The sequence below is a fragment of the Salarias fasciatus genome, chromosome 18 (assembly GCF_902148845.1).
Source record: "Salarias fasciatus chromosome 18, fSalaFa1.1, whole genome shotgun sequence".
Taxonomy (NCBI): domain Eukaryota; kingdom Metazoa; phylum Chordata; class Actinopteri; order Blenniiformes; family Blenniidae; genus Salarias; species Salarias fasciatus.
This window is the reverse complement of record NC_043762.1, coordinates 11,388,101-11,410,704: the sequence shown is the minus strand read 5'-3', so window position 1 is coordinate 11,410,704 and position 22,604 is coordinate 11,388,101. Positions and strand designations below refer to the sequence as shown.

The 22,604-nt window shown below is 43.2% G+C and overlaps 1 protein-coding gene across 5 annotated transcripts in view; it reads left to right on the top strand.

Moving 5' to 3' along the window:
* The window catches only part of LOC115405166 (nuclear receptor coactivator 2-like), a 54,608-nt gene extending 34,342 nt beyond the window's left edge, over positions 1–20,266 (top strand). For 2 of the 5 annotated variants that reach the window (XM_030114652.1, XM_030114651.1), the window contains 17 exons: positions 1,234–1,422; positions 2,431–2,532; positions 2,776–2,916; positions 3,237–3,384; positions 4,820–6,041; positions 10,394–10,643; positions 10,742–10,960; positions 11,222–11,407; positions 11,493–11,595; positions 11,670–11,838; positions 12,003–12,323; positions 14,303–14,380; positions 14,502–14,913; positions 15,951–16,200; positions 16,284–16,449; positions 16,543–16,617; positions 16,725–16,789. In XM_030114652.1, coding sequence (XP_029970512.1) covers positions 1,234–1,422; positions 2,431–2,532; positions 2,776–2,916; positions 3,237–3,384; positions 4,820–6,041; positions 10,394–10,643; positions 10,742–10,960; positions 11,222–11,407; positions 11,493–11,595; positions 11,670–11,838; positions 12,003–12,323; positions 14,303–14,380; positions 14,502–14,913; positions 15,951–16,200; positions 16,284–16,449; positions 16,543–16,617; positions 16,725–16,736 — 4,043 coding nt within the window. In that variant the 3' untranslated portion in view covers positions 16,737–16,789. Of the gene's footprint in view, positions 1–1,233; positions 1,423–2,430; positions 2,533–2,775; positions 2,917–3,236; positions 3,385–4,819; positions 6,042–10,393; positions 10,644–10,741; positions 10,961–11,221; positions 11,408–11,492; positions 11,596–11,669; positions 11,839–12,002; positions 12,324–14,302; positions 14,381–14,501; positions 14,914–15,950; positions 16,201–16,283; positions 16,450–16,542; positions 16,618–16,724 lie in introns of all 5 variants that reach the window. The other 3 variants (XM_030114653.1, XM_030114654.1, XM_030114655.1) reach the window with 3 other exon arrangements.
* Positions 20,267–22,604: the final 2,338 nt, after the last annotated feature.

Genomic DNA, 22,604 nt, shown 5'->3' with positions numbered 1-22,604 from the left:
ACGACCATGAATATGAGGCTGAAACAGGTCACCTCAGTCTACCTGCACACAGGACGAGTTCGGTTTCAAACCAGTAGGTTTGGTTAGCAGAGCAAATACATCATGATAATGCAAACATAACTTTGACATGCTTGTCTTTTAAAAGAACACGGGATACCATCAGAAGTCCTTTTGAGTATAAACATATTAAGTAACAACTGATAAAACATCATAAATTAGAAAAAAAGAGGTGGACTTTTTTTCTTGAAAATGAAATAAAAATCCATAACATTGAGCTAATATTGGTATAAACTGATCAATTAAACAAATTCCACAGCCTTACAATGAATAACTGTTACCATCAGCTGTTTTAATGCTTTTACTGTAATTCTGAATTCTACAATAATAACAGAAGGTAAGAGAAGCCAGTTTGAACAATGTGAAGAAGAGAAAGTCTATAGAGCAGGAGTGTCAAGCATAAGGCCTGTGGGCCCAAACCGGCCTGCGAGAGACTCAAATCGGGCCGAACAACATACCAAACAGCAGAACAGGCAGATATCAGTGATGCTGATGAATTTGTAAAAATATGGATCATACAACAGCTGTAAGAATTTTTTTTAAATTTGCATTTCACTGGATTTTGCAACAAAGTGTCATTTAAATTGGCTTCATGCAGAGTTTGTCATAACTTTCGGAAAGATATGGACATTTTCACACACATACTGTATACCACAGCACAGAGAATCTTAAATGTCTGAAAGTTAAAGGTTATTATGGCTCAATTTAACCATTCTGATCCACTCAAGATGAAACCGGGCTGTATTTAGCCCCTGAATCATGTGTATTAATACATCAGATAACTTTCTCCCGGTGCAGAAAGTTATCTGGAAATGCATGAAGTTAAAATAAAAAGTCCTCAGGAAAGTGAACGCCTTAGTAAAATACGTAGAGATGATTGGCTGTCATGCGGCTCTGTCCCTCTCTCCGTCACGTCCATTCATCCGTCCATGTGTGTGACATCCCATATTTAAGCCTAATAATTAGTCTTCGTCTACTTCACTGAAAGTGTTGATGTTATTTGCAGTGTGTCAGCGCAGGATGCTTTTAGGACCCATTATATGACTGTTAATGTTAAAAAAAAAAAAAAAAAAAAGTCATCAAACAACTTATGATTGATCCGCCACATCTCGATGGGATTTTCATCTGAACATAGGATATTAACCTTAACTTTTCTTGTTTCATTTTGTCTTCCAGTCAATCATCGAAGCAACGATTCCTCCAACAGGAACAGCCACACTTTCAACTGTCGCATGCTGGTGAACCCTCACGCTGACGGCGAAGCCCGGCTGGCCTCCGACCTGCAGGATGCTGCGCAGCAGAAGTACGAAACCATGCAGTGCTTCGCTGTCTCTGAACCAAAGTCTATCAAAGAAGAGGGCGAAGGTACTGTCTCCTCGGTTAAAACTCATTATCTCTGCCTCGCTGTTGTAGTTTCTCTTATTCATATCAATTTATTATCTGCTTTGTCTCCATTGTTTGCCTTATTTGAGTAAAACTTCACTCCTACTTGTATTTTTTTCACCATTTTCTTTATCTAAAGCTCTCCGTCTGTGTCCTGACTTTTTGTCACGTTCCCGTCACTCTCCCCATCCCTGCTCGCTCAATCTCTTGTGTCCTGTCCTCCTTCCATCACCGCTCCTCTCCACTTCTCCCTCCCATATCCACCGAGAGAGCCTAATTAGTGTGTGGCACTTTGTCATCTTCCCATCTAATCTAATCACACACACACGCACGCTGGGGAAAAGAATCTGTCTGGCGCTCTAATTTTAGACGTCTGACAACCAGATATTGTGCCCGTGTCTCCTCTGACAGTTTAGGGGGTGGTGGTGATGGCGGACACGCAGAAGGTGGCTGTAGTTTAGAAGCCGTAGTTTAGGTTGGTGAGTGGATTGAGAGCGGGCTTCCAGTCTCGGTTGTCCTGTTTTCAGGGCTGAGGGTAAGCAGTGGCAGTGCGTGGTGTCGAACCTATAAAAGTCAGCATAGATCAGTCCTCATATATTTCATATATTTATAGAATTGACACTGGTGAGCAGCAATAAATAGACAAAAAATAATAATCGCCATTTCATTCTTGAAATTTAAATGGAATGACTTTCAGTGATCATTGCCATCCTGTGATAATTGTGTTGTTTGTGTGAAAAGTGCAAAATTCACGAGAGTTACTGTTGTTTAAGGAAATGAGACTACGTCATGGACAGATCCAAAGCAGGGGCTGGAAAGTGAACTCACAGTTAAATATCAACACACCTGTGGAAATGATGTGAAAAGCCTGAAGTCAGTGTGGAAATGTGGCCCCTCTTACACATCTTGGAGCCATGTTATGACTTGTTGCGTGCTCGCACAGGATGTACCCGTGACGGTTTCTTTCTTCTTTTTTCTTTAAACATGTAGATTTTCAGTCCTGCCTCATCTGTGTGGCCAGACGAGTCCCGGTCAAAGAGAGGCCCGTCATGCCCACGTACGAGAGCTTCACCACACGGCAGGACCTTCAAGGTACCACTGTTGGGGGGGAGATTTTGCTCCTGATGTGTCAAAAATGGAAGTCAGGGGTTTGGACAATAGTGAGAGCCTTCTGACTTTCCCTCAAGATAGTTTAATCTCACATTAAAACCAGTGTTAAAACTGTTTAATTTTCTAATAATCCAAATAAAACTTAATTTATATTAGCACCTCGTACAGGATGTACCAATGACGGTTTCTTCAGACATGACTTGTGACCATGTCGTTTCCTCTCAGGTAAGATCACGTCTCTGGATACCAGCCTGCTGCGGGCGTCCATGAAGCCGGGCTGGGAGGACCTGGTTCGGCGCTGCATCCAGAGGTTCCACCTGCAGAATGACGGGGAGATGTCCTTTGCCAAGAAACACCAGCAAGATGGTGATCCATATGTTTCCCGCTCTGTACTTTAATTAACAGAACTTGAACAGAGTTCGTTTTTATCTTGTAGACAGGGTATGAACTTTAGCTCAAATGTTTTTTTGCTTAGGATTAAAAACAAAAGAGTTAATGGTGGACAGTTTTTATTAAAAAGTGTTTTATTCTAGTGAGTCTTTAATGATTTTTCAAATATACCATCTTTCAACACAGCCTGAAATGAAATTATGTCTTGTGCTCAGTTGTTTTATTTTATATGCTGTCTTCACAATGACTGTTCTCTTTTGTACTGAGAGTGTTTTCCCACTCTGCTGTCGTTCCAGTGTTGAAGAACGGCCACGCTCTCAGCCCTCTTTACAAATTCTCGCTGGCGGACGGCACCATCGTCTCAGCTCACACTAAGAGTAAACTGGTTCGATCTCCCGCCACCAACGAACCGCAGCTCTACATGTCCCTGCACATCCTGCAGAGGTACCAACCATGCTTAGTTTACCTTTTGTTTCAGGTTTACATGATGTAAAATTCCAGATCTGACCTTGAGAGGCTGAAAATCTAAGACAGAGACAGACGATCACACGGTCATTCGAAACTACAGTCAAGTTAAACACCTGAATACAGCTAGCATGTATGTTTTTGAACTGTAGCAACAAAAGAAAAACCCACACACACTCAGGGAGAGGAAGAAAACAAAGGCATGACCCTCTCAGTCATACTCAAACTGAGAATATTTTCTCTGTCAAGCCCCATAACTTTATCACATCAAAGACTGAGAATATGCACGATCAAAAGTAACAAATGCTTTTGATTCTGAAGCATTAATAAAAACCTTTTTTTTGTGGAATTACTCAGAATGTCATTCTCATGATTATTTTGGAATTACATACCAACTTATTTTCCATGCTTCGTCCTCGCAGTCTACACATTTATCTCATTCTCGCTCTGTGCGTCGGTGGTTTCCCTCCCGATTTGGACAAAGAGTGGACACTGTAATGCAGATTGGGAACAAAGGCCCTGTTATTCCGAACTGTCGCCATATGTATCGGCCAAAACTGACACAAGCACCACCAGCCCGTCCAGTCTACAGTATCTCCATCCCTCCCTCTCAGCACAGGGCAGGGCTGCGACTCCGCCAGCATCCAGCCGGCCGTTGATATGACCGTTCAGAGCCAGGATTTGGACAGCAGTCAGAAAACAATGCCAGGACTGTTACCCAGGGCATTCGGGGATCAATGGCGAGAACTTGGCCTTTTTACTTCCACAAGTTTCACATTCAAAATTATCGCTCCAGCATTTAGCACAATGAGAGCTTTGTGTGTGGGGCTGCAGTCGAGCCGCGTTTAAATCGTCTCTCTGTTACCACTTCAGGCATTCTCACAACTTGGTTTTCTCACTTGTGTATACTCTTTTCAGATGATTTCTCCCTGTGTAAATGAATGACCGGCAGAACAATGAGGTGTTTTCTTTTGACAGATTTGAAATGATATTCAAACCTTTACATGGAAGTTCACAGAAATTAATCTGAATATCATTACAGTGTGTGTGTCGTGAAGTCACATAAAATCAGTGAACAAACAAATTTGCATCCATAATAAAACAACCTTGAGTTGGAATTAAATCAGTAGGAAGAAGAAAAACATATTTGATTATACTCTGATTCTGAAAATGTAAGTGCATACTAGATTAAAAGTACTATATGCTTGAAAATACACATTATAAAGCACAGCTTTCATATAAATATAAGGATAGTTACACACCGTTAACAGTGATCTATTGATGAATACATCAGGTGACTGATGAGCATTTTTCCTCAGTTTACCTCATTAATTCTTTTTTCAACTTGCTTGTGCGTTGTTGTAGCTCCACATTGGTCCACAGAACCTATAAATGCATTTCTTCTTTCCTTCAGGGAAAACGTCAGTGGCGTACCCTCCGACACACCGGGCGGCCAGAGCACAGCCAAACCTATGACCCCCACCAGTGTGAGCGGACTCTCCCCGTCGCCGGACGCCAGCGTCACCAGCAACACCCACCACTCCACGGCGGCCTCCAGCACCCCCGGGCGTATTTACGGTGCCGCGCCGGGACGGGCCCCCACACCTCAGGGAAACTGCCATTCACTCAAGCTGGGCAGCCCCTTGGCCCTGGGGAGCCCGAGCGTCACCTCAGGGGCCCAGGGTGCCATGTTGTCCCCCCGTCATCGCCAGAGCCCCAACCCGGGGGCGAGCAGCAGCAGCTGTAGCAGCCCCCACGTCCCCCAGCATCCCCCCGGTTCTTTCTCCCCTGCAGCCGGTCTCCACTCGCCGGCATCTGTCTGCAGCAGCACAGGAAACAGCCAAGGCTTCAACTCCCTCAGCGCCCTGCAGGCGCTCAGCCAAGGCCACAGGGTTTCCCAGGGACTCTCGGAGGGACAGCATCCAGAGTCGCCCGACAGAAAGCCTGTTTCCCTCCAGAGCCCTCTTCATAGCACCAACACTGGCAGCCAGCAGGCCAAGAACAATCCCAGCCTGGAGGCGGACCTGTTTGGTTCCTTTGAGGAGCAGCAGGACCAGGAGGGCGAGCAGTCCGAGGGCAAAGACGGGGACAGCTTCGGGGGGAGCGGGAGCCTGGGAGACCTCGGTGATGCACCAAACCGCCTTCTGAGCACCAAAGGCCACACCAAGCTGCTCCAGCTCCTCACCACCAAGCTAGAACCCTCCGATCCCTGCTCACCGCCGGGGCCCCTGGGGGACGAGCAGAACTGTAAGGACCAGCTGGGCGGGATGGGCAGTGTCGGGGGCGCGGGACACAACAACCATTCCACCTCACTAAAGGAGAAACACAAAATCCTCCACAGGCTGCTGCAGAACAGCACCTCGCCTGTGGAGCTGGCCAAGCTGACGGCCGAGGCTACGGGCAAAGACCCCATCGGCCCGGAGTCGTCATCGGCCGACAGCATGGCAGCTCTGGGTGAACTCTGCACCAAACAGGAGCCGAAGAAGGAGAAGAAGGATGAATTGCTTCGCTATCTTCTAGACAGGGACGATAACAGCATTCTGGATAAAGCCATCAAGATGGAGCCCGGTGAAGGACTGAAACTGTCCAGCGTGAAGACAGAGAAACCGGACCCAGGTTTCAATATGGCCGAACAGGTGAGTGATCGAACTGCTAAGCAGTGGTGTGATCGTTTTAGCTTTTGTAGCAAGAGGAGTATGTGTTTTATGTACTGAGATTTGAATATTATTTGCTGTTGGACTGTTTGTCAAACAGCAGATCTCATGTGAGATAATCACATAGCATTGGGTCATTGAGGAACGCTTTAAAACTTTAAACACAACTAATTAACAAACGGCTGTGTTCAAATAATTGATGTCTTACATCATTAAATTGTCCAATATCTCATAAAACAGTTTGAAAAAAGGAAGAAATCACACATGAATTCTTAAAACTGAAGCAGGAATGCAGCTCATTTTAATTTGCCGTCAAAGTTAATTTTCAAAAGCAGGGGTGTCCAACTCTTTTTAGTTCAGGACCCAATAGTGCCACAATAATCTTGAAATTTCAACTTTGTTTTTCTTTGTTGTTGTGATGCAGAGTGTACGTGATGAAAAAGTCCATGTCTTCATCACCAAAAATGTCTACAGTCTCAACATGAGGCCAATTTTAATGATGCTTTTCAGTGAAATTCACATTGAAATGTTGAAAAAAAAACTTCATCTAAAGCTCTTGCATTATGCATGTTTTTACAAACTCACCCTAAAAAGTGAAAGATTTTGGGCTGTTGCGAGCGAGAGAAGTGACTGCGTCGGTTACACGTGGAGAGCCATTTTTAATATCGCAGAGCAGAGCTCAGAGATAAGATAAAGATCTGGTGAAGGAGCCGAGAGGAAGAGGAGGAGGAGGAGGACCTCATCATAACTGAGAGAAACAGACTGATCAATAGGACAGCATCACAGAGAGGAGGGTGAGGAGGAGGATAATGAAGCAGCAAAGAGGAGGAGCGATGGATTTATCTGGACGCTGTGCAGGGCTTCAAACTGCACCACATTTAACATGTTTATCGAATATTGCGCAGCCCTGAGAGAAAGTATTTGTCGGTTGAGGTTAACTGTTCGAACAGGTGATGTACCATGTGGGGGGGGGGGGTATTTGAGGCATCTGGAGCTGGTGATTTCCTTTAGGTATCGCACACTGCGGCCGATAATATCTCCGTGCCGAACAGGACAAAACAGTAGCCGGTTCATTGTTGCCATGAAAAGTGCAGGTGCATTAACAAAGCTGACGCTGGCTACAGGAAGGAGCTCAGGGGGGAAGGTGGGGGGGTGGAGGCAAAACCACCGACCAACTGCTGTGCCTCCGGGGCAGAAAAGCTGCTGCCGGGCAGGACGGAGCCGGTTCCAGGGTCTGATCCTTTCAGGCTCCGTTGTGTTGTTTGTGGACAAAGTCGAAGCTTTGTTTTTTTTTTGTTTTTTTTAAATAAAGGTGCTTTTAGTACAGAAGATGTGGTGAAAAAGTTTCCAGCAGGAGTTTTGCTCTTGATTGAGTTTGTAATCAGTTGAATTTTCATCAAACCGTAGCAGACTTTGTTTGGATGAGTCCGCATGTCGACTTCCACAGTTCCACAGATTGATCACACTCACCCAGCGGTCGCACACGAGTTCATTTGAATCGCTTTAAGTTTTTTTAGATGCTTTACTTTCACTGAATATAACTGGTATTCATACGAGTTGCTACTGAATTGAAAGTGAAACCACTGCAGCAGACTGAAACTTACGATCTATCGCGCTGCTTCAAATATCTTCATCCTGCATATCATCAGCGTTCACCACCAAGGCTTTCAGGGAATGAATAAGAGAAGCAAAACAAGTACTGAGAACTTGTGTTATGAGTATTTATGTGCAAGAAAAGAGCTCAGTGTAAAATACATGAACAATATTGATGTTTTGGGGATTCGTAAACTATTGTTTTGGTGCAGGGCTGTTGTTAGTGGAACTGTCAGTTTCTGATGCTTTTTTATAGCAGTAGAACTTGTTGCGGTGCTGATACTACATGGTGTAGTGAGACAGCCCTAAGAAGTGCTTTTGAGCCACGATCAAAGACATTTCCACACGTCTTTTTTGTTTAAAAGAGGCCAAAATGTCACAGTGTGGATTTCCACTTGAACTCAATGATGAACCGATCAGACCTCGAAGTCACAGTCACCTGACAAGTTCCCTCAAACACTCCAGTGGGAATCCTTAAAGTGTGACGCACATCGCCTCCCGCACTCCACGGTGACGTAGCTCGAATTTCTGTTCCCAAAAGATCGGGACGGTTTGCTAAATGTCAGTCGCTGTGACCTCATGTCACGACCTCGGGCAATCTCCACCTAACGGCGACGTTTAGTTTCCGACTCGCGACGTCGACCGAGGGAGATCACCCTGAATAAGAGGCCAGGTCGAACTAATGTTCATTACTCAAAGTGTTAGAAATAAACATAAGGTTCAGAGTCTGTACGAGTGTAATTATGAATTCATGATGCAGATGATTGTGTGCTGTGTTTCTGGGTTACAATGCCCGTGGCGGCGTATGACTCTGGACTATATTAGAGTGTGTGTGAGTGTGTGTGTGTGTGCAGCAGCAGGAGTTTCCATGTGTATCCTAGCAGAACCATCTAATAACAGAATTAGAAATAAACCAAACTATAAAATAAACCTCCAGTATGTCACCGTTATTTGAGGCGAAGTGACCGTTTCAGGAAGAATAAAACGTTTATTCATCAGCATTGAGCACGCTGAATGTTGGGTTCATGGAAAGCTTGTCTTTTGTGCGTCTGTTGTGGTTTTCACCTCTGTGTGTCCGCAGAGCTGCGTTTCGTACTGTACATCACACATGACCTCCTTACTGTGTCACAGTTTATTTTTAGCTCCGCCTCTATTCATCAGCCAAAGGAAACAATTTCTTTCTGTGCTGTGTGTGTGTGTGTGTGTGTGTGTGTGTGTGTGTGTGTGTGTGTGTGTGTGTGTGTGTGTGTGTGTGTGTGTGTGTGTGTGTGTGTGTGTGTGTTCATGTGTGTGTGTGTGTGTGTGTGTGTGTGTGTGTGTGTGTGTGTGTGCGTTAATTTAAATTACACGGTATTTCACTGACTAAGGTGTGTCATTCTGGTAAGACTATCATCATGTGACATGTGAGGCAGTGTTTACATTTGTCTTTTTTGCGTGTACTTATTTTTGTTTACCACTGAACAACAAGAATCATTAATTTTTCAAATGTATATTGTATTTTTAGTCATAATAGACAGATAAATCTTTCATGTTGTACGATGTCACAGCGGAATTTACTTTCTCATCCACACTGGTGCTAGCAAAAAACGAAATGCAATTAGCAGATATGACAAATGGGTTACCAATTGTATAAAGAAAAGACAATGTACATTATAAATATTAGCAAAAAGGAATAAGAACAGATTATGTTCATTATATGTCAACATTAGTAAAAACTGCTGAATCTCTTCAAAAACAAATTAAAAGCCGAAGCACCAACATCATTTTCTGTGAACATTAAATTAAAAAGTTATCTCAAAAGATTTTTTTTTAATAATTATTTAGATTTTTAGTAAATCAGGGAAGCCTGCTTTAGATTGAAGAACACCACAATGAGCACAAAGACAATTAAAATTCAATCATGTGAGATACTCCCATATAGATAATATTTAACATGATCTCACAGTAAAGGTCAAAATCACCTGGATAAGTCATCATATTTAGTCACTTCCTGTCACCACAAAACCAATGTTTGTGAATTGTCAACAACTCCAGATTCACATAAAACACTGAGGTCAGATTGGTTGCTTGTAGCTTTTAAGGAATGTGTGGATTTGAATATTAAAACCATGAAGGCAACAACATACAGTGCAAAGATTTTTCTTTGCACTTTATTTCACAGCCTTTGTGTAATCCATTATAAACAGCACATTTAATTTTGTTTGCTTTTACTTTATCAGTCACATTTTTGTGTGGTATGTGAGCATTACTGTAGTAGCCCAACCTTGTTCCACTGTTTAAAACCCACATATTGATACACAAAAACCACAAAAACTGAATTTAAAAGTCCCCCTCCAGTTACAACCCACTTCCTGATTAATAAGCAATTTCTGTATATTTTCTGGGAATAGCTCTTTTGTTGTCTTACACAATATTTGAGTTGTAAAATAAACATCAGAGGCAGTGAATTTGATCAGTTACAGTGGGTAGTTTACCGTCCAGAGTGTGCTTTACCTTGCTTATCACTGCCATGCCGACCACTCCTGTCCCTATTTTGACAAAGCGATTAAAAAGGAAACAAAAAAATCAACTCATACATTTACTAGTTTTTGCAAAAAGTTTGTCGTAACACGTGTTATACATACATTATTGGAATTTTAGAGTGCAGGTGGAACTTCTAACCTTTTTCAGATTATGCTCTTGAATCATTTTTTTTGTGAAGTACATTACATCTTTTAACCCTGTCTTTGTTCTAATCTCAGACCACTGAGCTGGAGAACCTTCTGGAGGGATTCGAAAGTGGCGCCCAGCAGCAGCAGCAGCAGCAGCAGCAGCTCTTCTCCGGACACCCAGCCTCCAGAGGCGCGGCCTCTTCGTCCGCCTCTCCCTCGGTTCCCCCCAGCTCCTCTGTGGACAAACAGACAATCATCAGTGACATCCTGCAGATGGCCGACAGCGGCAGCCACAGCCCCCCGGGTCAGCACCCTGGCTTCCCCCCCATGGGCCCTGCAGGTACTTGCATCGGGTGCTTCTACGTGCTCAAACTTGTGTCAAAATCTGTGAACGACTCTCAGAATTTGAACTGTATTGTATGAATTGTTGTTCCGCAGCAGGTTTTAATGGTGCCAGGCCAGGCCAGCCGGGCCAAGGCGCTCCTCCCATGAGGAGCATGTCTCTGGACGGCGGCATGGGGCCCAACGCCGGCCGGCCGTTCCCTCCTCAGCACCGGAGCAGCGGGCCCTACTCCTTACTGCAGCAGCAGCAGCAGCACCAAGGCATGATGGGAGCTCACACGGGTATGGTCAACCAGCCCACAATGGCCAACACGGGTGAGGAGAAACGACAGAGACCTTCTCAGTACAAACGCTGTTAGGCTGGTGCTTTTTAAAATGGTTGTTTTATTCTATTCCTGAGAGCCTATTGTCTTCATCCTTGAATTTGTTTTTCAAACTTTTTGACTTTCACCTCAACACAATTGATTTTTTTTTTCAATGATGTCGCAACATTTTCAGTTTCTTCTGTGTCTATTGGCACTGAAAGAAATGCATTGAAATGATTGCTGTGTTTTTTTTTTCCCCCCTCCAAATCAGCCATGCGTGGTTCCATGCAGCAAGGCTGGGGTCCCCAGGGGCCACTGGGGAGCACTGCAGGGCCCATGATGGGGCAGGGGGTGGGCCCCGGTCGCATGGTGCCCAGCATGAATGCCTCCCTCCCCACACGGGGCAGCGGTCACCCCGGTTCCAGAGCCATGGTCAACATGCAGATGATGGGCGGCGGTGAGAAGAAACACATCTGATTCAGAAATCAGGCATCATCCAATCACAGGCTCTGATCTGGTTTTGTGAATTTTCCCGGGAACAGAGATGGAACTGGCCACCCCTCCCTACCCCCACCAGCAAGCTCCACCCAATCAGACCGCTCCGTGGCCCGACCGGATGATGGAGCACTACGGAAACCAAAGCAGGTACGGCGTTCATGTCCGTTTAGAGATAAAGGAGGAGCCTTCAGGTTAGACAGTAACACCACGCTACCTTCCAGGCCACCGTACGGCATCCCCCAGGAGGACGGCCTAGGGTGCTGCGGCTCGGGGCCCGAGGGCCCGCCTGATGAAGGAGCTCTGCTCAACCAGCTGTGCTTGGTGCTCAAAGACTACGAGGGTCTGGAGGAGATCGACAAGATGCTGGGGATCCCCACTCTGGCAGGACAGGTCAGCACGAGTCAGCTGAAGATATGAAGTCTCTTTGAAATCGAGAAGCTTCGCTAAATCAATGAAATGATGTCCTGAACACACTTTACTGTCCTTTTTCATGAGTTTCTGAACAAAAAAAATCAGAACTGAATGTGAAGTGTTCCTCTCCCATAACCATGCAGGGGCCGCTCTCGGACCAGGACCAGTACCTGGGCTCCCCGGACCCCACAGCTGGCATGAAGCCCCCCCTCTACAGTCAACACTACGGGGGCCAGCCGGGTTATGGCGGCATGCCTCCCGACGGCGGCTACCACGGCCCCTCTATGGGGGGCCACATGGGCCCTCAGAGGATGGCTCCTGCGGGCTACCCTCCAATGATGAGGATGCCCGGGGGCGCGGGGCCCCGGCCAGCCGGCATGAGGCCCGGGGGGCCCAACCCCATCGTCCCCACGCAGCCCAACAACCTGAGGCTCCAACTGCAGCACAGACTTCAAGCCCAGCTGGTAGGTGACAGGAAACCCTTTCCTTTCCTTCCCAATAAGGTAAAATGTGTAGAGCTCCCCCTGGTGGCCACTGGCAGTCCCTCCGCTATAGAAATTGATTTTACATCATTCAGTGTGATTCCTTTACATTTTTGTCTTTAGATAGTTGAGACAATGTGAATAACTGGGTCAGTTCTGTTACTGGAAATGACCTGAACGGAGCGAAGTGACCTCAATATATGGCCTGACTTTGAAACTCTACATAGACAGGCCCTGGACAGGCCTATATAGACCTGGATTTAAACCCTGTTTAATCTTTCTGTTCTACATTGTACCGCAGGTGCACTTCATGTCTTTATATAGTGTTGATGCACAGTCACATGAATGCATCTATATAAAAAAAAAAAAATAGCTTCAACATATCCTTAGTTTTACTAATGATGAACTGATATTTATCTAAAGCCCATGTGGTAACAGAGTTTCATGATTACAATAATTAAGGAACAAAAACCAACAATGACATTTCAGAAGAAGTGGATCTTTTTTTTTTCGTTTGAAGAAAATCAAATTTTTGTTTCTCTCATCGTTGCTGTGAAATGAAACTTCACAGTCATAAGTATCAATCTAGCAGTCATTTTTGAGGTGTAGAAACCCAGATCTGTTGGCATTTCGTGGTGGTATATGGTGGGAAATAATTTCATGAAGGTTTCCAAGCAAACGTGTGTTCTTATCATCCAACTGTGTCAAATTGACTAACCAGCCATTTGGGTGAAATGAGAAAACACCGTGACACATTTCGTTTCCAATTTTACAATACATATTTAAAAAAAAAAAAATTGCTTTTAATGGCAGATCATTTGGCAATAAACGTATTTATTATAATCATTTCCAGTAAAAAAAAACTGACGTTGTAAATCGAGGTGTTTTAACGAAATTGATATTATTTCTACATCATTTGTTGCTCTTTGATCTCATATCTGCTGTTTTATATTTGTAATATCATGAATTTATTTCCACGTCTTCCTCAGAGTGCTCCTAATCTACATAATTATTATTATTATTATTGTTGTTGTTGTTATTGTAAGAGAAGCAGCAGAGCCAGCAGACAGACCGACTCGATTTGCTGAGAATCAGCAGTTTCCTGCTACCAAGACACACACACACACACACACACACACACACACACACACACACACACACACACACACACACACACACACACACACACACGCACACGCACGCCCGCACACATACACGCTCTCTAAAATAATTGCACTGACTCTACTTTATGTGGCTGGCTTCGAACACTCCAGACCATCTTTTTATAGAGGCCCCTCTGCCCCTGTCCGTCCTCTTCTTGTTCAATAAATTTTATTCATTTTGTTTAGCCCCATTTATTTTGTGTGCTGGTCCAGACTGCCACCTGCTGGACAGTCACAGGAAAAAAGGGGATACATTTATCCCCCAAAGTTGCTGCAATTAACAGTTCTTCCAGTGTGAAGCACGACTTTTGCGCTTCTGTCTTTTGCGGGAAAACTGTGTGAAAAGTCACACTGTGACAGATGATTAAAAGTCTACAAACCTAATTTAGTCATTTTGAAGGTTTGGAGTCTGAAATAAGCACTTTGCTTGAGGAGCTTACTTCAAAATGTGGGTAAATAGTTAATTAATTGCTAAGAATTCAGAATCATAAGACATGAATATCAGCCATAGAAAAAGGCATTAACCTTTATTAACTCATGTAAATCTGATTATGAAGAAGATTCAGTCCTTGTCTGCACTGGCAAAGGTGTACAGAAAGCTTCAGTACTGTTACCATCATATAACTACCCAAATGTGAATGTAATGATAATAATAAACCCTGAAACCTGGATTCTGATGGGTTTTTTGTATTTTTTTTTCATATTTGTATTTCCTTCATAATCCTGTTGTTGTATATTCAGATGTATTCCAGCAGCTTTAACCACAGCTGCGACTGTTTTCTGCCGTCTCCGCTGTAGAACCGCCAGCCGATGGTGAACCAGATGGGTGGAGTGTCCAACATGAATCTACCTCTAAGGTCGAATGTACCAACCCAGGTCAGTTTGGCTCATCGTTGTGTCTGCGTTACATTTGGAGGAAATTCCCAGCGTCCCTTGTGCTTTGAAACGGATCGTGGTCGTGACCCGCCGCCTCGCCTGTGTCTCCCCGGCCGTGCAGGGAACCCTCAACGCCCAGATGCTGGCCCAGCGCCAGCGAGAGTACCTCAGCAACCACCTCCGGCAGCGCCAGCAGCAGCACGTGCAGCGGGCCATGATGATGCGCGCTCAGGGCATCAACATGCCGCCCAACATGCCCAGCGGGGGCGCCGCGCCCACGCCGATGCCCATGGGCGGCACCAACCCGCGGCTACCCCAGGGCAACCCGCAGCAGTTCCCCTACCCGGCCTCCAGCTACGGTACAGGCCTCCCCTCTCCTCCTCTCCATCCAGGCTCCTCCAGCCCCTTCTCCTCCCCTCTGTCACCCAGCCATCACCTGGCTAGCCAGGGCATGATGGGAAGTGTAGGCGGGCAGTACGGCGGGATAATGAGCCCGCCGCCTCAGCACAGTGCCTTCCAGTTCGGCAGTCCAGGTATATGATGAGGCCACGCCAGCGGCGCCGCCGTGGTCTGTGTGTGCTTCATGGGACGCGCTGTCTCTCTCTCTCTTCTGGCCTGCTGCTCGCCGTCACAGAGCGTCTTTTGTGTGTCTGCAGGTTGCATGATTGAATCGTTGCACTGGGTTCGTCTGTTCTGTGTAAATCAACACTGGTGCGGGGGATTTTCTACTTTTACATTCAAATTAAACAGAATGATTCTGATTCTCGAATCAACCAATCACTAAAGCAATCGATTGATTAAAGAAAATCAGAAAAGAAAAGATGTGAAAATTCAGTAGTTACAGGTTCTTTTACATGTTTTTAAAATGGTAAAAGTTGTAAAACACATTGTGAAAAAAAATTAAAAAGAGCATAAAGTCAAACATGAGGCCTGTGGGCCAAAACCGGCTAGTGAGTTTTTAAGAACATGCATAATGATAATAGCAGCTCTATGAGACATTTTTTTGGACATTTTGTACCAGAATGTACCTTTAAAATGGTCTCTATATTGATATTATAGTAGTTTTCAGAATTAATTGTGAAAATCAATCAACATTTTCATCACATATAATCTGTGCCACAGCAAAGAAAAGCATGAAGATTAAAGTGTAAAGTTTATTACGGCTTCATTTCACTGGTCGGGTCTGAAACTGGGCTGTTTGGCCTTTGAACAAAAATATGTTTGACATATTTGTTTTAGATTATTTCATGCTAATTACTGTACAACATATTCCTTTCTTTTCAACATTATATAATATAGAGGTGAGTTTCTAGTGCCATCGTTTGGCTTTGTTTCCCATGTCTAATTTTTATTGACTTTTTTTGTTCTTCAGTGATTTACCTTCCATCGGATTAAAAATTAGACTTGATTGAAATTCTGAAAACGTGATTGTCGTTTACTCAAATGACTTTTCAAACCAATTTCCAGGAACTGAATCCAGTCTTGTCGTCGGATTGCTGCAGTGTTTCGTTTTCATGTGCTGGTGTGTGTTTCTGCGCCTCTCCTCATGCGTTTTTTTCACCGTCTGCAGGTATGAACCAGCAGCAGCAGCAGCAGCAGCAGCAGCACCAGGATCCGGGGTCCTGCTACCCGTGTGGAGCCGCCACCCCTCAGAGCCCCCTGCTGTCCCCCAGGATGGGCCAGGGTCAGACCGCCATGCTGCAGCAGAACCAGGGCCAGCCTCAGTCCCAGGGTCCCGGCCAGGGAGTCCCCCCTAGCTACCAGCCCGGCGCCGACCTCAACGGCTGGCCGCAGAACGCCAACATCTCCACCAGCAGCAGGTCGTGGCAGAAACAGTCCAGCAGGTTTCGTTTTATTTTAGTTCTCTGCATTCCAGTCCTAACCGTCTGCTGTCCTCCTGCAGTGTGTACCCGCAGCAGGCCCAGTCTCGGTACGCCACGCAACCCAACGGAGGAATGTACAGTGGAAACAACAACATGAACCTTGGCGTCGCCATGGCGACCAACGGCGGCAGCATGAATCCGATGTCGGGTCAGCTGAGCTCTATGGCCTCCATGAACGCTGACCCGGTAAAACAAACACACTGCCCCTTTCCGCCGACGGCCGCATGGCCGCGTTGCCGTGGCGCGTTGAGCTAACAGCGCCGCCGCTCCTCTGTGCAGGTGAGCGACAGCAGCCTGATCCTGGAGCAGCTCGCAGGGATCGACATGTTGACGCAAGAGAGCGAAAACAACTCGGTAAGAAAATCCTGGCTCTCTCAACAAATTTAAGTGTTGTTCTTAGTTTTTTTTTTTTTTTTTTTTTTCTTTCTGGAGTTAGTCTGATGGTTTTCTGTCTCTTCCAGAACTTCTGCTGACCCAAGCTTTGGTTTGAGACGAGCGAACCGCGGAGCCCATCCAACCGATGAATCCAGCTCAGCTCAGAAGCTGGAAGGGCTGGATGGAAACACTGCTCCCTTGTGACAATTCACAGGCACCATAGGACTGTAGAGGACTTCAAAACCATCAGAGATACCAACAGGGAAACATCCTGAGAGCAGACACTAGAAAAACCCTTTCATTAATGTTATTTTTACATTTGGGTGAACAATCAAGTCTGCTGCCCATAAATGAAATTAAAAAAAAACAAAAAAAAAAACAACAGCAATTAACTGAGTTCTGTAAAGTTTTCTGTGAAGGTTTTAACAGAAGAAAGGTGGAAAAGCTGTTGGATTTAAATGATGCCAAGATATTTAAGAAGAGTATTGGAATGGATTGAGATTTGTAACAGAATTTATTGTATTAAAAAAAATAGTGGATGTTTAAGTTGGATGGAAGTTGGGGGCAGAACTGCTAAAAATGTTAAATGGAAGTATATGGAATTCACATATGATGAAAAAATAGCTTCCTCCAAACTATGAAGATCAGCTAAATATATTGAATTCTGTCTAAATATACACAACAAAGTTTTTACCAATTAAAATGTTAAAGTATATTATATCTGAGTATATTTGAAATTCAAACTAAAAACAAATTCTCCATAATTCAAAATCAAGATAGATAAATCCGATAAATCATTCAGATAAATCCTCTCTCTGCTCAGACGAGTGTTTCCCTCTGTCGTCTCCCTACCGTGATGCTCTCGGCTCTCAGAGACGGTCAATCCATGAAGGACATGTTATTTGTGTGTGTGTGTGTGTGTGCGCGCGCGTGTGCGTGTAACTCCAACAGTTTCCGCTACGGTTTGACACTGGAGAGGCGAATTCGACCTCTGCGTTTTATCTTTTACGGTTCTCTTTCAGAGCCCGACTGAAGGCGACAATGAGAAGGTTTATTGATAAAGAAGAAAAAAAAAAACATATTTTACAGGTATTTATAGTTTTGAAGACGTTTTAGAGATTCTTTGTATGATGCATTTACAAAAAAAAAAAAAAAAAAATCAAGGATATCTATCTTTAAGAAAATCTCACTATGGTACATGATGATGTCGATTTTAAAATTAATATATATATTTGAACTACTGTAGTTACGGGCGACCTGCGTCCCTGTTTAATGACTTTTTGAATGAAGGTAATTGTGTATAGCTAGTGTACATAGTTTTTAATACCATTTTCTCCTCTGACTAGTATTTTAAAGCAGCAGTTTGGGAGTCAGTCCCACGCAGAGTGCAGAAATGAGTCGTTGGTTAAATCAGCTGTGAAGTCAGAATGGAAACAGAGTGATAGAAATTGATTCCTTCCGTGAAATCGAGGGGAAGAAAGATCTGCTGGACAATGTTACAAAACGGCTCAAAGGTTTAGTTTACAGCTCAAGTCTTTTGGCATTTTAGTGCAGTTTGGTTCAGATCTGGAGCTGTGGGGACAAAATCTGAACAATTTCCATAAGTTTGTTTTGCAAATGTTGCTTGAAATCTTAGTTTTTGGCTCCAATTATAAGCATTTTGTTTAACTTATTAGCCATTATCGTAGGATATTTTGTCCCAGATGAACAAAATTCTTTCAAAATTTTAGGATTTTGTTAAATGTTTGCATTTGGCTCCAAATTTAATCCTTTTGTTCAAAACATTGGCATTCTTCAACTCATATTCTAATAATTTGGCTCTGAATGTCTCCATTTTGATCAGAATGTTACCATCAAACTCTAAATGTTTGTATTTTGTTTGAAATGCCAGCACTGATTTAAAAATGTTCGCATTCGGCTCAGTACAGCTCGACCTAAATCGCTTTCTCTCTTCACTGATTTTCATTCAACAAGTCAATCTGCACCAGTGTGTTTTTACCTTGCTGAGATTTAACCAATGAGATCATTTCTGCCTCTGAAAACAGCTGATCAAACTGCACAGAGGAACAGTTCGGACTGTTGCTTGGTTTCTACACACTCTGCACCCCAACATTCATTTAAAAAAAAAAAACGAAAAACAACAAAAAAAAAAAAACTGGTTTTCCTGACAGACTGGAGCCTTCAGGAAGGAGTTGTTGCACTGAATCCATTTGAAAGGTGCTCATTCTGGGTGCTGTTTGCTGCACATAAGCTTGAAATTGTGAACAAAACCCGAGTTCGGACGGCGCCGGTGTGCTTCTGAATATCTCCCTCACATCTTCCCCTCTGTGTGGAAACCAAGCGAACATTAATGCACAGTAACTGTGGATGTTGTACAATGAATGATTTCACTTGATTTCCACTTTTTTTTTTTTTTTCTTTCTTGATCCTCAGATGTATATTTTATTAGCTGCAAATGACTGTATTCCATGTACCTTGAAGATGCTGAAGACTTAGCATAATGCCTTAGACGAGTGTTTCTGTGTCCGGTGTGTAACTGTGAGGTTTACAGGTGTGAAGTGTGTGTGTGTCACGTACTGCAGAGTTTCACAAGGTTTCTCACTTTCTCACCCCACCATTAATGCTGGAAAGTTACTTTCACTGTGTTTCGCAAATGCAAAAACAGCACGTTTATTCTTTTTTCTTTTTTTTTTTTTTTATGGGTAGTTTCACTGGAATCCTCCACGAGGCATTGTGTTTAGTTTTAAGGGGGCATTATGTGTGTTTTATTTTCCCCTCTTTTCTATTTTTCACATTTTCTATTCAAGCCACGCCAGACTGCAAATGCATTGAGCAATCCAGCGCAGACGTACGACTCTTTCTGCCAAAACGTGGCACAATATTTAATGTTTGAGGCTCAGAAAGCCACAACAGTGATAGCAAAGTAAATTTGATTTTTGATTCACATCTCAAGTTTCCACACCAATGTCAAATATGAAATGTTGATAAAAGATAAAGATTTTCTGTACAGAAGACAAGCTCAGAGAATGGTTAACATGAAGAGATTAAAACTACAGCAAGTTACAGGGGGAAAAAAGTGACTTATAATATTAATTATTATTCAGATTCAGGGGATTTGCAGCCGTGCTTGAATCTATGATTAATCAGATACAATGGTACCAAATATGAAGGAGTATTTACTCATAAAGAAACACACTTACTGCCCCCTTAAGACATTCTCACAGCGACGAGGCCACTGTGAAAGTTAATCCAGATTATCTCTTCGATCTGCTTCCCACTCACCAAACCGAAGGATTTTGACTTTACGTTGAGATATACATCCAGTGTAGTCGAAGCAGAAGGCCGGTGTCGGGGAGATGAAAGCATTTAATGACTGTTTTTGGATGATTTGAAGGACCCTCTCCTGTTGTGATGTTCATATTAAACATCTCAGCAGTGGCTCAGTCCCAGTTCAGACGCTCTGTTTCTACAGTGTGAGTGTTTTATTATGCAGAAGTCCGGGCGTTCACACACTTTATGCAAGCTGTCAACTCTAATGTTGCTTCTTTTTTTTTTTTTTTTTTTTTTTTTGCCAATGCTGCTTGTTAATTTATGATTCATGCCACTGTAAATAAATTATTTTTATTGAGCCAGGCTGCCTCAGAGCGTTATTTCCCACCCTGGATGAGGATGTGAGGTGAATTAAATGTTCGGTATTCAGTGTTGGAGTTCAGTGTCTGCAGTACTCATGTTTCACCAGCAGGTAGAGACCTGTTCCCTTTTATTCATAACTTCTGAACCTTACTGAAACAACTTGACCCTAAATTATTCTACATTACTTAAGTTTTTAAGAGGAAATATGTTGTGAGTAGTAAATACATGATATAAGTAGCATTTTTATCATTTAAGAAAAAGCTTCAGCGTAACCTCGACACACCTGATTAAAGATTTATTGCAAGTACTGTATCATATAATATTGCTTGCAGGACTTCCTGATTTTTTTCACATCATCACATACGATGAGAAAGCATAAATCTTGTAAGGTTCACTGATGTTTTTTTAAAGTATCTGTTGGATTGATAAATGCACACTCTTGCACTAAAACTTGATAAGTTTTCTTTATTAAGATAAATCCTGATCCAAAAATATGCCTTTATATGTCCTTTGGTGAAACAGTTACGCATTTGTCAGAAGTTTTACTGGGAACCTTAAAAGGAAAAAAATAAGGTGCCTCCTTTTTTTTATTCTTACACACTCTTCCATTTTTCTTTCTCCCTCTATTTTCTTTGTGCATTCTGCTCCTAAACAGTTGATGGAGTGAATTTTTGTGCGTTTGACTCATGCGGTTCATAAGGACTTCCTGAAAAATCCTGAAAATCCCATTTGAGGAAGTGAAGGAAAAAAAGATGCCACGAGACATTCTGGGCACTGCTCTGCTTTTCTGTCCTGCAGTGAGACATTTAAAGCAGGTCCAGAGGCCGGTGCCCTCTGCGCGCCCCTTCAAATCTAATCACACTACAGCGGCCCCGGAGGTATGAAGCCTGCCGCTACTTTCACCTTCATAAAGCTTTTGGAGTTTAATGTGAGGAAATATGACCAGCTGCTGACCTATGTGAAATGTCCTCTGAGGGGACAGTGAGGGAGGAGGGGTTTATTAGGCACCACTCCAAGAATTCCCCAAGGTCATGAACCAAATGAAAGGTCATGTTGGCTTTGCTAATAAACAGAACAGCTATTTTAATGTGAGAGAGACATCTGGAAAACACACTACAGTCATTCAGAAGATGGCTAGTGATCAAAACCTACACAAAATACAAGGATTTTTTTTTTATTCTTCTTTTTGAAATGTCCTTTATCATGCTTCACTTCGTGAAATAATCTAATCTAATTGGATTTCATCATATCAGCTTCACGAAGCTGTTGCCACACTCCTCTACGGAGCCTGCACTCTGAGCAAATTTATGAATTGTTCGTGAGAGTTAAAGAGGATAAATCCCTCCGCTGTGATTGGTTGGAAGGTTCACCATGATCCGGACTCTGATTGGTCGGTTCAGCTGTCAATCACACAGGTACTGCGTCACTGAGTCGTGAGAGCCAAAGACGGACAAAAACATGAAGACATCTCACTCTGATTTATTTATTTTTTTCTGAAGTAGAAACTGGACGGATAAAGGAAGTGGGTTGTTCTCGTAAGAAAAAAAGACATTTAAATATTGAATTGTAATTAGTAAATTAGATTTACTTTAGTTACAGCTTAAAAAAAACAGTTAGGTCAACAACTAACCTTCAGTGGATATCAATAGAAGGAGTGAGAATCTTAAAAAGCATCCAGTCATTAGGAAAAATCCATTAAAACAATATTTAAACCCCATAAACTAAAAAAAAAGAAAAGAAAAAACTATGTGGGATTGTGTTGGGTATGTTTGATGTTTAGTTGCTACTCCTTTATGTGAATGAGATATGTGTATATACTGTTTATTATAATGACATGAACGTGCAATACTGTTTATGACATATGTGTAATACAATGCATGTAATGACAAAAACGACTATATATAGTCAAATTAAATTTAACTTACTTTCAAAATAGTTTTGAACATTTTTTTTTCCATTTATTTGGAAGACAGACATTTTTCATTCCTCGCTCAAGAGGAGATGCAGTGCAACATTTAAGAGTATTCAAACATTTTCTTCCGTGCATGTTTTTTGATACATTTCATTCACATTTATGGCTCCAATGTGACAAAAGGTGGAAAAGTTCAAGTGGGTGAAGACTTTTGCAGCCACCGCGGATGCAGAACTGTCTCGTCAGTGTAGGAAAAAAAACTGAAATCCAGCAGGGAGTGACTCATCTCTCCTCTTTTCTGCACTTTGCAGGGACATGCAGCGTGTATGTATATGTTTGTGCACGTGTAGCGTGTACGTGTGTGTGCGTTCGTTCGTGCGTGCGTGTGTGTGTGTGAGAGAGTGAGTGTGGGCGGGGTCCA